The following is a 17,058-nucleotide window of genomic DNA, read 5'->3' as shown; positions in this document are numbered from 1 at the left end:
AGGCCGCGGTGCCACGCGTGGATGCTGGCGTGATTCTTTATTCATGAGAGCGCAGGGTGCCCTTGGGACCGTGCCTGGGGAAGCAGCGCATCACAGGTATCGTCGCCAACAGCCACCGCAGCAAGGCTTCAGACGCAATGCTACCCCTCACTAACCTAAAAAAAACCCCAAACAAACAAAACCAATCCCCCGCCCCCCAAACCAAACCCAAAGCAAAAAATCCCACTCAAAACAAGCATGCAGGTAACTCTTTAGATGCATCATACACATGCTAAAAAATAACAAAATGAGGAGTGTACAAGTGTGCAGTTATCAGAGGGGAATCTAGCAGAGTCCTATTTAATCACACAATGCTGCTTTTCAGGCTTAACTGGCTTTATAATTTTATTTTGATTTACTGCACTTTTCCTCCTATCTGCTAGGAGATTTGGGAGACCGTCCAGTATTTTCTAGCATGAAAGAGAACAAAATAGAAACAATCATTTAAAAAATAAAATGGGATTGATTAGACAGAACACAGACAAAAATGGGCAATGGGCTCCTGGAATTGCAGCTGTCTCATTAAGAAATAAAAGGTTTCTAGAAAGGACCAATATTATTTATTTATTTCCAAGTTGGTCAAGGAGGTAAAGTCTGGGCCAGCATGGAACAGTGGACGTGGATGTGTCCATCACTCTTACAGGATTCCAACAGGGGAAGTGTTAAGGAAGATGAAAAAAACAGCCTGGGAAAGGCTGAGGTGACTGTGAGCACATCCAGAAGAGGGTAAGTGGACAAGCTAGGTGGAAATTAGATTAAGGCAAGAACATTGCTCCGATCAGGTGGAACAAATTTAGGTGATAGTGAGAACAGCGCACTACAAAGTGGACAGGTTTTCACCACTTCTCAACTTTGCAAATCTGTATCTTACCAATCAGCATCTCTACCTGAGGAGAAGTGGGGTAGTGTTTCCCACAGCCAAGTAGGATGGGAGAGGCCATCTCCCCACCATCCTCAATGGATCACTGCTGAAATCTCCTTTGATGTTCTCCCTACATAGTGACTTTCAATATAAAAAGAGCATGTCCTAGAAATAATGGGTCAGAATGACGCTTCAGGGAGCCCAGTATCTTATCTCTGACAGACAGCAGAATCAGGTGTCTGGGGAAGGATGCAAAACAGGGCAAGCAAATACTACCATCTACTCCTGTCCAGGCCTCCAAACATACAGACAGAGTATCTGTACATTTAGTGACTTGACACAAATTTCTCTCCTATAAACTGCTCTAGTTTCCAGTTCAGCCCTCAGCATCTACAATATGCTTCAGCAGGAGTTTCCAAGAGTCTTCCACTGTTTGCATAAAGATTCCCCTCTTTTTGTTACAGCTCCTGCTAGCCTCATTTGACACTTCCTAGTTCATCATCTCTTCAGATAAAGGAATATTCAGTCACTATTTTGTCTCTTCTGCGTCACTCAAATATAGAGACCTTTGTTAGAATCATGCTAACCATTATGTATCTGTTGCAACATTCCCATGCTGAAGAGCCTTACTCTATTTTGTTATTGTCCAAAAAACATTCATTTAATCATTACTAGCTCTCAGCTTTACTGTCCTGAGTAACTCTCCATTATTGGCATCATTTGTCACCCCATCGCTTACCTTTTTCTTCACGTCATTTGCAAATACTTTCAAGAGCGAAGACCCAGCGCAGATCTCTGCAGAGTTCAACTGGCATCCTCCCTTCACCGCAAAAGCTGTTTACTCCAATTGTTTTGTATCTTCTGACCATACAATGTCCACATTGTCCGTGTGAGATCCTCTTTCTTAGCCCATGTCTACTTGGTTTCATTTGAGGCTATTAGTAAGGAGTTCCAACAAAGATTTCTAGAAATTCAAATAGACTATATAAACAAGATGACTTGCTGACCTGACAAACTTTGTGGTCGGTAAGGCAAGATTCCTTCATAAAAGCCATGCTGAACTTTTCCAAAGCATGACATCTTTACCCACGCGGCTGCTCGTTCTAATTCTATTCTCATTAGCCGGTATTTCACATATCGCACATTCCAACACACCAGTGCCTCTTTTTGCTGCTGAAGCCAAACTACTAAGCAAGCACATGAGAAATTCAAACATGCCCTCAAAATTTTTGGAATGTTAATTAGTTTTAGTTATTAATGGTTAGGTGTAGTTTCTTACAAGCAGACATAAATGCATTAGTGATTTAGGGAAAACATGTATCTTTATTTCCTATAATCACTATTTCAAGCACCTGCAAAAGCACATCAACGATCTAAATGAAAGTGTCTAAGAATTACAGTTGTGCATCTGTAATGTCTGTGGTCACATTAGTCCTATTTACCTAGAGAGATACCATGTTTATAATTAAAGTCTGCTTTTCTGTCTTTTGTCAAACAGTTTGAGATTGCAAATGAGAAGTTAGCCTTTAACTTCAGTTTCAGCTCTAGGGATATCGATTTCTTTAGCCTCCTGACCATCCTTTCATTGTTGCAGACTGCATGCTAGAATTCCTGCAGGTAAGGAACCTCTGGTATGATGCCCTTGACATTTGGTTGCAAATCTTAACTGTTTTGGAGGGGGCTGCGGAGAGAGCTGAAAGGCTTGTCCTTGGCCAAACGCACCTAGCACAGGCCTCAAAATTTTTGCTGCATATTTCACTGCAGTGAATTGTTTTTCAGCTTTATTTCCTAAGAAACAAACTGTAGGCCAGTGTGCTACCTTGTCTGCCACCTTGTCTGCTTGTGCATGAACATGCAAATGCAATTTCATAATTAGGCATAGTGTTTAAAAATCCCCAAGACATCAGACAAAACATTCCATCAATATTATCAGTTCACGAAGTGTGGAAACTGAAAACAGTTCCTTTCCAGAGAAAGAGGCACCAGGTTCAATTAATGGATTACATATCTCAAGTTTACAGTTACAGACTGCTTTCTCTAAAAACTGTCTTTCTTTGAAAGAGATGGAGTTTTAGGAAGTAGTCCTACAAGGGAATGGGAAAATTGCATTCCAGCACATTTTCTCCTCATTTTGTATTGGGTTATTTTAAGCTAACATTTTAACATTTCATGAGAAGGTAAAATTTTGTGTTGCATATTAAGATGCTTTAAAAAATGAAAGCAGTAGCCCGGAGATGACACCACGTGGCAGGGAGTATTTCACATAAAAATATTCATCATAGTAAACTGGCTTTTTACCTCTGGTTTCATTTTCAGTGTTAAAGCAGTTAAAGACTGAAGTGACTGTAGTACAGTGTTTGTGAACACGAAGATTCTGAAGTTTAAATCATTCGGTGGGATTTTTTTAGGATAAGAATAAAAAAAGATTATAGATTTAAGCAAGACTCCTTGGAGCTGGTCCACTATCATTCATGCATACAGTTGTTTAAAGAAAAAAAGTTAAACGTTCAGACAAGTTTTACTTTTCTTTTTCAAAACTTTATTAGGTAGACTTTACTAGATGACATTGTAAAACCCCTTGTGTGCAAGTGAACGAACTCTACAATATAGGTCTTCCCACAATTCATTAAATCCACCCGCCCCCCCCCCCCATTTCTGAATATTGATTCTAAGACAGGTGGAGTGCATTCAAATGCTACTTTATATTCTTCCATTTCATCATGGGGAAGCACTTTTTCAGTTTGTTGGTAACAGGGGCTTGGGATATCAGTGTAAGTGAAAGGAATGCCTTTAAAGGAAACAAAGTACCGTAAGTTTTGACTTACGAACTTCAGACTCAATACGGACACCGGATTCATCGCAGAGTCTTTTAAATTAAACTGCCTACCATGATCATGATTGTAATTAGCAAAGTGAAGCAGTACAGAGACATACCTACTACTGAATACTAGTGAGGTAACATTTTGAAAATAAAACTGTTAAAAAATTCACTTACTTTCAAAAGGTCCTGTCCAGCAGGACAAACATTGGCAGAACACCTTCCCTTGTATCCATGCATGTACATGTGCATATACAACCTGTGTCTACTATAGCTTTTTAAAGAACAGGATTTTAGTTATACATTCATCAGGACAAGTTTAAAAATCAGACATTACTATGGTAGATTCAACAGAAGACTTCAGTGAACCGTCTCTAGACCTCCCAAATTAAAAGGCACTCTGAAGAGGGTAGCAGGAAATAATCCTTACAAAACATTGACATGAACTAAAGCAGCCACAAAGGTAGCACACTCAACAGTGATTACTGGTATACATTTAAAATATCAACTTGAAGATGGATTATTTGTAAAATATTGCCCAAGACTACCGAACATTTTCGTCAAGTTATTACAGCATGAAGACCATTGTTGCAATATTATGCAACAAAAAATACAGTTATCAGCTAAATGCAAGAGAAAGATAATGGAAAAACCTTATCAGCATTTTGGTTGTGTGCCTGCTGGTTGTAAGAGAGAAGAATTTCATTTAAGGTTATAACCTTTTAAAATAAACAGTAACTCATAAAACTGAAGAAGTATTTTGATACATGGTGCCTCCTATTCAATGGGTTATAGAATGACTTAGTTAATGCCTAAAAATTGGAGATAATACTGAAATATTAAGATATCTGCAAGAGTGATAATTCACTTATAATTTTATTGCAGTATGGCTCTAAATCAAATTCCCTATCACCAAAACCTTCAGATATGCAAGCTGAATCCTGATTAAACACTCATGTGTGATGCTTCATGAAGAAATAACACTGCAAGTGACAGCTATATTACCAATTAAGAACTCCAGAGGGAAAAAAAGCGCCTCTCCTACAGTTCTGAGAAACTCAAGAATTTCAGGAGATTAAAAGGTTCCAAGAGATACTCTCATCTTCATTTCTCCCTCTTTTCCCTCCTTCCTTCACAAATTCTTAGTGCAGGAAATTGAACATAGTAAAACCACATTTTATGATCGTGAATCTACAATAAATAGACCTTCTAAGCATCATTTTTCTTCTTACCCCCTCATTATTAACCCAATTTTCTTCTGATAATTACCTTTTTATAACTTCCAATATTTTTTAAAAGATAATTTCTACCAGAGGTTCATATAATTCAAGATAATTTTAGAAAAGTAGCTTATTCTTGGCACCTAACTTCCAATAGATGGACAAAAGTGGGAGCCATGTAAGTAAGAAAAAAGTGGTCCTTCAGAAAATCTAGATCACAAAAGGGAAAATTCCACTGTCTTCTGGGAAAGGAAGTAATTCCAGAAGAAGAAATACACCCTACAGTATCCCTTTTGAAGCTATCTGAAGATGGTAAAATGAGTACTATCTCTTCAGATCATACCTTCCACCATGCAAGGAAGAGCTGGGCTGCTCCACCAAGCTTCTTTGATAGTTTAGTCCATTAAGATACCCACCCCAGAGGAATTACCAACTTGGACCAACAGGGTATGTTAGTTCAAGTTGGATACCACTGAAATGCTGTTAAACTGCTCCAAGTCCCAACCTAGCTACAAGCGCACCTCTGTGCGCCATGCTCCTCAGCGCTTCCATCTTCGTGAATTAGTGCGAACAGGGCCCGTTTGAGCCCTGCAGTTTGAAGGTACACATACCACAGGTCATGGTCTAACCTACCTTCAGCTGAATTCTTTTCTCCAAAAAGTTGTACGTCTTTAAGTGGTTGAAAACTAGCTGGTTATGCTGGAAGACCAAACTCATTCTGACAACACATGTAAGATGCATTTCTGCAGAAGCCTGAAGAGAGATGGGGGGGGAGGTGTGAACAGCAAGTTAAACTCAGAAATGAGATCAAGATCATCAGAATTAAAATAAGCATGCCAGATTACTTTTCTAATTTGTAAAAAGATAACTTCTTCACTAACATAATGTTTTTCAACTTTCTGAGCAAACCAGTATTGGTTACTTCGGCTTAACATGTCTGTCTGTAGGAGTCCACGTAACAGAAGTTCCCATGTTGCTCTATTGAGGGGAACACCTTTCATTTGTTTCAAGCAGTAAGGCACTTACACATTTAAAATTTCTCATTATACAGAACACACTGAATACTAGAACTCAAGCACTGATTACATGGGTATTGCCTACTCCCAGTTTTTATAACTTCTTAGTCATCAAATAAATATACTATAGAAAGTTCTAATCACTGATGCATCTAGTTTGTATATAGCCCAAATGTGGAGTTAGAAATTGCTTTCTTAATATATCTGGCAGCACCCTAGTTGTGCCAGAAGCCTGTACACTAAAAAGGATGTGATCTACCATCTCACTACCCTCACCTCCCGCCATGCAAATTAACCCTATTTTAAAGGGAATTTTTCACCTTAAAATATATAAAAGAAAAGAGATGGGGGAAGATTTCTCATTGAATTGTCATGGAATTAAGAAGTTCAGCTTGGACAACATCCTAAGAAACAGAGATCATGTTTTCTTTTACTCAGCACCTATTATTCTCATCTCTATCATAGTCAAAAGAATTAACAAATACCTTAAAAAGTTATTTGGACTCAGATGGTTAGTTATGTAACAAAGAAGATTGTGGTGTTTAAATTTTAAAAAAAGCAAAATGAAAAGCCCTGAGGAAAAACAGATTTCAGCATTTTGCTTTTACGTAATTTAAATACAACAAATTATCTTTCGCTGGTATAGCTCAGCAAAGCATTACTGAAACGACTTCTTATGAGATCACATTTTCCAGGTCCAATTTCATCTTCAGCCATTTTCACAAGCCAGTTTCAAATTATGAAATTTGGAAGAGAAAGGAGAGCATTGAGAAATAAAATGTATAACAGATGCAAATATGGTAAACATTTTATTACAAGATGGTAAACACAGTGAAATGTAAATCTACCCCTGTCCTTGGAATTTCTGGACACGAAGCAGCAGAACCTAAATTGATAGGAAGAACTCTTAAGAGTGCATTTTTTATGCAAAAATATAGTCCATGACTAAAGACTGAATCCATCTGCTCACCCAGAGCTTCCATAAGGCATGAAAATGTTTTTTGTCTGCATCAGCACTTCTACAGGACAGGTTTAAAGTATCTGAACAGCTTGTTTGGAGTCTGTAAGTAGATTTTCCTTCTAAAAATGAGGTAAATGTGGCATTGTATTGCCATAACATCATGCTCAGTGACAGCAGGTTAACATTTCAACACTACTGTTTTCAGTCTGATAAATTTTCAACAAGATAAACACTGAATGGGGTCAGCATGCAGCTGCGTTTAAGCAGGTATGTGCAAAATCCATGTTTATGCTAAAAATATAAAATATTTTACACAATAAATTTCTCCTCTTCTGACTTTGATCCATCCAAAACACTTCAGATTAATTTTTCAAGTTTTGGTAAGCCAAATAAGCTCCAAAAAGGTTTTCTTTTGCACAATATGTATTTTTTAATAAACTAATTGCTATTATAACTACTTTTTTTTAACAGATATGAAATATAAGAAATAAACAGCTGGATTTATGCTTAGAAATTTATGTATTTATTTTTTACTAGGGAGTAAGTAATTAAAGCTTATTACACATTTTTACCTCTGAAATCAGAGCATGCACTCTAAGATCAGTTTTTATTTCCCTACCTTATCATATTTCACCATCAGGCTAAGAGGAGCATCAGTGATTAATTGCCTAATATAAGCACTCCATTCCTTACTGGAGAGAGAACGTATAGATCCTGAGCCCTTATGCACAGAATGATAAGGAAGAATCAGCCAGGAAGCTACAGTCCTGTGTAACTGCAACAAGCTGCATTTGTTAGTTTTATTAAGAAAAAAGTTTGGGGGTGTTGTGTTATGGCCGGAGCAGTACTTAAGTGAAAAACACTGCTAGTCTTGCAGTTGGATCAAGGCTCAGCTGGTTTTTCGTATAACAGTAGCAAGACAAGCCACCAAATGTATCAACAACATAACTTCTTAAATGTTATGTGCCTCTTTTTCAAGTTTATGTGTTAAGTCCAAAAAATACTGAACAGCTGTAATTCCAATTCTTACACTGCGCTAGTATCCGTTACACTGAAGAAAGCAGAATGTTAGATATGTTATTTAACACTGTCCGTGGATGTTGTTTCTAACTTTATTGGTGACTCAAAGCACTAAGAAGGTCTCTACTGTATTAAAAGTTAGTATTCACTCCCCTGACAATTTGCTCTAATAAGAATGTCATCTGGAAATTCTTCCCTCCTCCCTGCCCTCTCCTGCACTTACTAAAACAGCACTAGTATCACTCTGCGAGTGAGAGGACCAGCTCCATAGTAGACTGCACTTCTGAAGAAGTGAACCAGATTTTCAAGTGCTGTGCAATGGCTATCAACATGCTTCCAGATATTTTTATGGAAGTATTTGGAGCCAAATTCCATGCTGGCATAAAAATGGGTATGACTTCTCTGGTTTAATGGAGCTATGGAATAATGTCAGGAATGGAGCTGACCGCTGCAACTATAAGGCTGCAAAATTTAAAGAAACTAAGAAATTATCTAATAGTTTCCTCAGGTAGGATTCTTTTCATCAGCAAAATCAGAGATCTAATGTAGATTATAAAAGTAACAGTAATCCATGGTTCTTACCCACAACTTGGAGCTACACAATTATCACAGAAAGCATTATGAATGATGCAAGCTTTGCTCAAGAAACAAACCACCACAACTAAATTTTAAAAAACTCAGTCTGCATGGCAAACTATTTGGCCATTGAATATGAAAGTTTCTCAGATCTAACTGGCAAGAGAAACTGTTCAATCACTGGAGAATCTGTATCTTCTGACAGAATCACTGCCCTACATACACACCACTTAACATCACACAAGCTATGGCAGTCTTTGGAAGAGCAGGAAGCCCCTTGGCTAAGAAGAATACCTGATGGTGATCCAAAACGCCTTCTAGTCAAATTGGCAATAGTCCCTGTGAATTAATATTTTTAATAAAGTAAAACTGCATGTTGATCAAGCTTTCAGAACCAATAAATAAATGTAAATTAAAAAAAAAAAAACAACCCGAACATACCAGGAAGAGTTACAAAGTCAGCATCAGTAACATCAAAATCCTCCCTTACGTACACATTTGCACTGTCCGAAAGGAAGATAATAGATCACTCAAAGTGCACTGTATTTTAATGACATTTGAAAGATATGAATATGCTGTTTATTACAGAGGGGGCGAGAACTGGAGACTAACAGACTTTTTTGTATGGAACTAAACCTGATGGGTCAACTAGAACATGAGGCTACTCAGAACTGCACTTCTGCCTCTCACTTCTATTCTTACTCAGTTTCTTCTTCTCACTGGCTAATAGATTTACACAAGAAAAAGCACAATTATTTTCCAGTCGCAAGCTCCTGGGTAAGTTCTGCAAATATACCTAATTATGCTCAGAGAGGCCACAGCAGTCAGACTTGTCCTGCCACTGACATGGCTGAGCAGCCCTGAAACTCAACCCAATTAATGAAATGCAACTAATTACTCTTAGTGGAGAAAGGGAAAGCAGCCCTCTCCCAACTGGCGCGTCCAGCCCACCCTCCCCAGCGGGAGCAGGACTGGGCAGACACCGCACGGCGCCTGGGGAGGGCACCAGCCCCGACTGCACACCTGCAAGGAGGCCTGAGCGTGCGGGCAAATCCATTTCCAGGCAAGCTAGAAATAGAAGGCTAGCGTAGAATGGATTTAAGCATTTCCTAGTCTGAATACAGGTATCGGTGAGCAAGAACTTCGTGCAAGGATAAATAATCTTAAATATTAAATGCGGCGAAAGCAATCCCGATGATCAGCATACAGTAGCATGAAATCTGCCTGAGCAGGTTAATTCAGCTGCCTTATGAAGTTTTCTGCTAATAAAGATGGAGTAGAACAGTCTGATGGTTTCTTTAGAGTACAGTTACAAAAAACAAAAGACGTCTACATAATGAAAGAAAAACATCCTTGCATTTCCTTACAAAGTTCATTCCATTTCTTTCAAGCTGATAAATTAATGCTTGTAAAAAAATGACATGACTTTGATGTATGTCAATTTACTATGATAGGAGGAGAGCTGTTTAAAAGCTAACATTTTATTGAACGAAGCTTTGTTCTAAACTACTTTTCACATTTCAGTTGGTTATGTTATATAATATTGAAGAAAAATTGTATTTATGTACTATTCAAGTAGGAATATTTTTATATTGATGGAAAAAACTTCCATATTCCTACTCTGCCTGGCTCTTGAAATTTTTTCCTGTTCTACAGAAAAGCAAAAGCAAATATTATTGTCATACCTATTTTTTTTCCTACAGAGAAAGCAAGATTAGACTCTCTCATCTTTACAAGGTCAAAGATGCCTCGTTTTGCTATGCGTAGAAAATGAAGAACCATTTCCCTTTGATTTAATCTGTTCCGATAAAATCAAAATAGCCTAAATGAAATGATAATGTAGTAGCTGAAATGTGTGTTCCTTTCCTCCACCCACAATGACATGCTTTCTGAATATAAATAAGTGCAGATCTATTATCTTCCCTTTTATGCTCTTTATTCTAGCATCTTAATTTCAGATCTTAATGAACTCCCCTCAGAAACTGAAAATGGCAAACACGGCAGAGTGAAAACAGCTACAAAGACTGTAAGAATATCTCACATATTTATAAAGAACCAGGAAAAGAAAGGAAATTAATGCACTGTATAGTTAATTACAGATAATCTCAAGTACTAAAATATTCTTAAGTGGAACAGTTTGACACCATATTACAGACTGCATTGCAAACCCAAATCTATCTATCTATATATCTCACTCTCTGAGGTCTGAAGGTTTTTCTAAATAATACAAAAATATCTTCATTATTTGACATTTAAAGAAAGGAATAAAAATCCCTGAGTAAGCCAAAGACAACTGATATGTATAGCCTCAGAAAACACACTCAAAAACAAGGCAGATTTTAAGGCAGCTTCCAACCTCAGACAGAACACAAATAGAAAACTGATGTGTCACAGAAGAAGAAATCTAATCAACGGTGGATTTGCATTGACAATATGCTTTAAACTTTACTTCTAAATGTCATTGATTCCCCGCTTAATTTGCAAATCTTAGAAAGATACTGTTTCTACTGTTAGGACAACAGGGTCAACATGCCCTTAAATTCAAACAGAAATATTAAGTACTCGTTGACTACTATGGTGTGCTTGCACACACTGTTTCAACAAGGAAAAAACCAAGAAGCTGACAGAAAACAAGCATACTAGCCAACTATGGTAAGCTGATATTTCTGTTTCCAGGTAAACAAAATTCATCAGTTTCTTCCACCGAGGCTTTGAAGTCAAAGTTGAGTATCTTATAACAGTATTACGTTGGTGGGCAGAATACTATTTACTTAAAAATTACAACTAGATCCACATTTAATAACAATTTTCAAAGAAAGCGGTGCAAAGTATATCTCAAATGATATGCTATTTGCGGGCGTAAATTTTGAAGTCTGTAGACTCTTTAGGACATTGCCCATCTCGCTGCTTCCCCCTCTCCCCATATATACGCAGACACACACACATATATATGTATCTTCAGACACACACACTGAAAAAAAAAGTATCTTCACAGTACAAATCCAATCTGCTTTTAAGATCAGCTTGTATTTTTAAAGTATAAAGTAGATTATTTCTCTTATTTAGTTCCTTTCTTTATTCAGTGTTCCGCTTACACAGATTTATTTTATTCTATTTTTTTCTTTTATTTGTATAACAAATTTGGATTATAACTGAAAGTGAAAAAATTCTCAGTAGCTGATTCCTAATGCTGAACTACATTGCTCTTGTGGCGATGCGCTGAGAAAGAGGTCTCGTAGCAAACAGTGGTACTCTGAAGTTAGGAGAAAAGACCAAGGATAGCTATTCTCTTCAGATCTGTAACGTGCCAGGAAGAGAAACACTGGAAGCAGAGAATAAGAATGAAATGGTCTCCTAAGAATAGATGACCCCTCACCTCACCTAAAATTCACAGATTTTCCTCATGAGACATCAGTGGATGCTCTAAGATTTACGTAGCTTACTTAAAACAAACAAATGAACAAACAAAACGTGCTAATTCAGTTATAAAATTTCATCAACTCAATCTTCACACAACTAGTGTGTAGCATGTATATTATATGTCAAGTCAGAACAGAAGAGCAGGTTTCCAGCTTCCCTGCACACACATTTCCTTGTACATTCTGTATCACACTTCAGAGATATCTTGGGACAAAACAGGCCACTGATACTTCTTGTTATCTAAAGCCTTCAATTTTTTTCTGTACTGGGAGTTACAAAATGCTGTACTCTTCTAACAAATCTGTCACCCTCCCCCCCAATCAGTATTAATAGACTGTCATAAATTAAATACTAAAGTGAAACCAATCACCATATTTGTAAGTATCACGGAGCTTCAATACTAAGGATATTTCCCTCTGAGGCACTGCAGTTTGGCGGTGGCAACCTACACTCTTGCCCACTAGCAGGAGGACTCAGAAGATAACCAGCTGTCGTGCTCTGGCATGTGACGGGGTTTCGGTATGCTGAACAGAATGCTGTGTGATGGAAGTTATTTACAGAAGTAGTTTTTAATACCAAAAGTAGTATGCTCAGTATACAGTAAGAGTCCAAACACTTCTAAGCATTTCCCCCTTAAAGGCCAACACTGAAGTTAAACGGAGCACATGTTAGCAGTTAAATGCTTTCTTCACAGGCCAAATCGGTAGTAGAGTTGTGGCTACAATACAGACTTTGATTGTCTAGTTCAGAAACTTAGACTCAAAAAACCCTCCAAAGTAATAATTAAAAAAAAAACCAACAAATCCCAAAACATTTAAAAAGCAGCAGTCAGGGGGCCCATCTTGTTCGGCGTGCACCAGAGCAAAGAGGCTTTCTGGTCTGCAGTAGTGTTTTCGGCTGAGGGAAGATGGCAGGAGATCCCCCCATTCTTCTTCCAGGGCGGTGGCTTTGACGCTGTTACCAGCACTGTATTGCTCTGTTGCACAAAGCGCTTACAGTCCTTGCAGGACCAGCTCAGTTCAGGTGAGTAAGGTCCATCCTTACCAGGGCATACCTGTCCGTGACCTTTTCCTCTGCTTTTTACAAAGGCAATAGATAGGAAACACAAATAAACCTGCCAAAAGAAGAAAATAAGAAGAAAACCATAATTAAATGCAATCCTTTGTGTGTGCATCGTGTTCTTTCAATGTACGTAGAGTATTCAGATGCAGCTTTCCACGTCTCAAGAATTCAGACATGGCATTTGGACAAGCAGAAAAAAATATTAGCCTGCAATAGTCTCTTCGGTAACGAGTTAAGCTACACTGTCTGTTTACTTTACAACAAATTCCTGCTAACCCTACTCCCATCTCTGACAAACTAATTCCTGAACCATGCTGTTTTGTATAAGACACAAACTTAAAACTTTTAAAAGCACTTTGGCAATCCTTAGATCTAAATCCAAGGCTGATTTAACTATACTAGTTTTCAACCAGTTTCACATGCAATGGAGGTAGCATGTTATAGCTTAACTTTTTTTTTTTTTAAATATTATTTATTTTTACAAACATCCTCAGCTATTGTGAAGTAATACCAAATGTTTATCCTTGCCTGGGAGGGAACTATTTATTCTTAAAAGTCTTTTGAGAAAAAGGAAGCTGTAAAAGGAAAAATAAATAAATAAATCTGATTCATTCAAGTGAAAAATAGTTTGTCATAAGAGGTACTCTTTAAAACCCAAACGAGAAGCATCTTCCCCCCTTCTCTTGCCACCAGCTGACTGAAATGGTGAAAGGTTGCCTTTTCATACACCACTACAGTAACAACATATAACAAAAGACTACTACAGTCAACAGGGTCCTTGCTTTGCTCAATAGGCTTGTAAATGGTGTAAAATGGTTTTCAGCTATGACACTGAGATTACTTTAACAGTTGTGTTGGCAGTAAATATTGCTGTAATTACCTCAAAACCAATCGATGTCTTTGGAACAGCTCATACTGCTGCTCTTGATCGTATCTTATCAGGCCATACGTAGGATGGGACTTCAATGGCATACTGGGTATTATTGCTTTATTGCTATTGTATTACTGCAAAACCCTCTTAATTTTTAATATAAGCAAAAGAGTGGGTTTTTTCCAGCACAGATTATACCAGATTGCTGAGCAAAATATGCTTTTATCTATCTATCTATACATATATATAGATATCTTCAGTGAATCCAACTCAGAATATTGATACAGGAAAGAGATATGTATTCTTAGCCTAAATACTGAAATTAATAGCAATATTCCTTATCTGGCCAGATGTAATCTAGAAAAACTGTAATGGTATTTTGGTTATATGCTGATTGGATATGTACAATATTATTAATGTAACTATCTTGGTGTATTTTGGCTTTATTATATCAAAAGGTGCCACATCCCAACATGCCCCAGGGCTGGGCATACACTGCAAATTTTCAATGGAGTAAGTAGTTTGGTGAAGAGTTGTGAAGCAGTATGATCCTCAGCTGACATATTACTGCCAACATAAATAGCGGATATGAACTTACATGAGCAAAATTATACATTTATCGTTACGGCTTATTTCATTTCAACAGGAGAATTCAGTTAAGCCAGGCAAAGAGGAGATTTGCTAGAATAACTACGTCCACATTAATACAACTACATTAACAGAGCTTTGATACTATATCGAATGAGTTCACAGTACCGGATTTTGCGATGGAGTCCAATTTGGCAGCCTATGCACTGAATCAGATTTTGAGATTTACTCATCCCAATTTGCTGCTTTGTTGTTGTTGTTGCATCTTCAAGCTGGAGGGCTCTTGGGACTATGCCTAGTGCCCCAAAAATCTTGTCACGCACACGGCCAAGATCTTAGAATTGTGATCCACTGGGGTGATTAAATGGAGGGTCCAAGTCAGCCAGCCCCCAAGACTATGTTTAAATTACTTCGGCCTTTTTACTAGTTTAACTATACTAGTTAAAGATTTTGGTTCAGAAAACCAAATAGTTGGGAAAAAAAAATAAAGCTAATAAGCATAAAATGCAAGTAAGAAAAAAAAAGATTGTAAAGACAAATTTTTTAGAAAAAAGTAATGTGCTTTATACTAAAACGATATCTATGAAATTTGTACTTTGTGTCCATCTCTTTGAGATGAAAATACTGAGATGTCATATAGAAAGTCACTGCAAAATCAGAATTAGACTCATTCACATATGTAACTCTTACCTATTACAACAGCTATGGCTCCCAGTGCCAGTCCCAGAACCAGTATTAGGGGTGTAATGAGTAGTTTTCCAGCTGAAATGCAAAATTCATTAAACAATTCAAAGTAGGCATTTTATTTTTCCCTTTCCCACCATCCATAAATATTTCAATATCAGACTCACAAAAGCTGGTTCATCTTTCTAATACTTTACCAGGATTCCTATTTGTAAATTCATCCTACAAATCCAGCTAGGCGCTATCACCACTCAGCCAGCTCCCTGCACACATTTCTCTGCACCCTCTTCACCCACCACAACTCTCTGAGCGCAACTTATTTTGCAGTTAACAGTTAGCTTGCATTTACTTCTGTTTCCATTCTGAAATCCTCCGGCATCGACAGGAACGTGACAGCTATAAAGCTGGTATCATTTGGCTTCTCCGGAATCCTACTGCACAGCAACCACCCTGGAAAGATGCCAAGCAAACCAGCATCTTGGAGATTTTAGGTTAGCTCAAGGTGATGAGACCATCACCTCTAAATATGCTCCTGCTTGCTTTAAAAGGCTATGGTGAAGTCCTCATGTACAGTTGTGATTTAGGTCTAAATCAAACCACAGCCAAGTCTATTTTGGATCAACATTTAAAAGGATATGTTGCTGCTCTCACGAGTGAGGCAGCGAGGTTGTGCAGCACACCGGCTAGAGCATAAGGCTAAGAACAAATAAAGCGTGCTCATATTCTTTACTTCTGATGAGTTCATGATCTGTAGACACTCATGGAGGGAAGGCAGGGCTCCTTCTGAAACACTGAAGTTGAAACTGAACTTTGAATCCAAGTTATCTTTCTTGTTTGCATGCTTTCAATGGAATGACAGAATCTCCCTGACTGTGTTGGCTGAGCGGTTGGATCAAAGATGTCACTTGTCTCAGCTGTTTGAAAACGCAGCAGGGCAGGCATTTTTACTGATCAGGGATTTGAAATTAAGCAATTGTCTAAGTTAAGCATGTGTTTGAAAGACCACCTCTAGAAAGGGAGGAAAAGCGAGTTCGTTACCCCTCTCTTCCCTGCCCTTCCCTCTCTCAAGTCACTTATATCAGATTTCAGTAAATGGATTACTTCATTCAATAATGAGGTAAACCTCTCCATAACCTGAGCCACTAATTTGGGCAGTCTGAGGGAAAAATGAGATATTTTGGAAATATTTACAGTGGTTAAATGAATTGGTCCTTTTCATGCTCTGTTTCGATAGCTTTTAAATTTCATAGGAGTGTTGGGGGTGGGAAACATTAATTCCTAGAAGAAAAAAAGTTGGCAAATATTATTGGTATTCCTCTAGTTGCTAGGCATCCTAATGGTAGACCTTCTTGGGACTCCACTGCGCTGCATTCTATACACACAGAAGTTGTCGAATAAATTATTCAAGTGTAGACAGGAGAAGGAATGTAGAGTGATGGAAAATCTCAAGAAAACTCCAAAAATGAGCGATTAAAAACATTTAAAAACATTACCAGAGCTTTTAACAATTTCAAAGTAAAGTTTATAAAAGATTGTTTTAAGGTATGAACTCTCTTTACTTTATTAATAGACATGTAATCAGAATGTTAGAACATTATGATGTTTGGTACCAAAATTATTAAAAACAAACCACTGAACTGGTGACTAAGTACACAGAAACAGTCTGCAGAAAGGGCTAAGCTAGCTTTTAACTGGAGTAATTTCTTTGCAGACACAAAGAACGGTTCATAAGCTAATTCTGTTTAAGAATTTGTTTACTTACATTTGACAAACTAACTCAGAGCTGAAATAAAGCATGAGTGAGTGTCTTTTTCATTCTGTCTGTGAATATGAAGTTATGAGTACTGTGTAGTTCTAAGATCTTACAGGATAAAATGATCTTTCATCGTCATGGCACAGTATCTTCTTTTGGTTATCAATG

At 37.7% G+C, this 17,058-nt stretch overlaps 1 protein-coding gene across 2 annotated transcripts in view; it reads right to left on the bottom strand.

Moving 5' to 3' along the window:
• Positions 1-10,082: 10,082 nt before the first annotated feature.
• RNF217 (ring finger protein 217) overlaps positions 10,083-17,058 on the bottom strand; it is a 63,482-nt gene continuing 56,506 nt past the window's right edge. For both annotated transcript variants that reach the window (XM_075145765.1, XM_075145764.1), the window contains exons 5-6: positions 15,144-15,215; positions 10,083-13,046 (exon numbers count right to left, since the gene is read on the bottom strand). In XM_075145765.1, coding sequence (XP_075001866.1) covers positions 15,189-15,215 — 27 coding nt within the window. In that variant the 3' untranslated portion in view covers positions 10,083-13,046; positions 15,144-15,188. The remainder of the gene's footprint in view (positions 13,047-15,143; positions 15,216-17,058) is intronic.

The sequence above is a fragment of the Calonectris borealis genome, chromosome 3 (genome assembly GCF_964195595.1).
Source record: "Calonectris borealis chromosome 3, bCalBor7.hap1.2, whole genome shotgun sequence".
Taxonomy (NCBI): domain Eukaryota; kingdom Metazoa; phylum Chordata; class Aves; order Procellariiformes; family Procellariidae; genus Calonectris; species Calonectris borealis.
The sequence above is the reverse complement of the archived record's forward strand: the minus strand, read 5'-3'. Positions and strand labels throughout refer to the sequence as shown.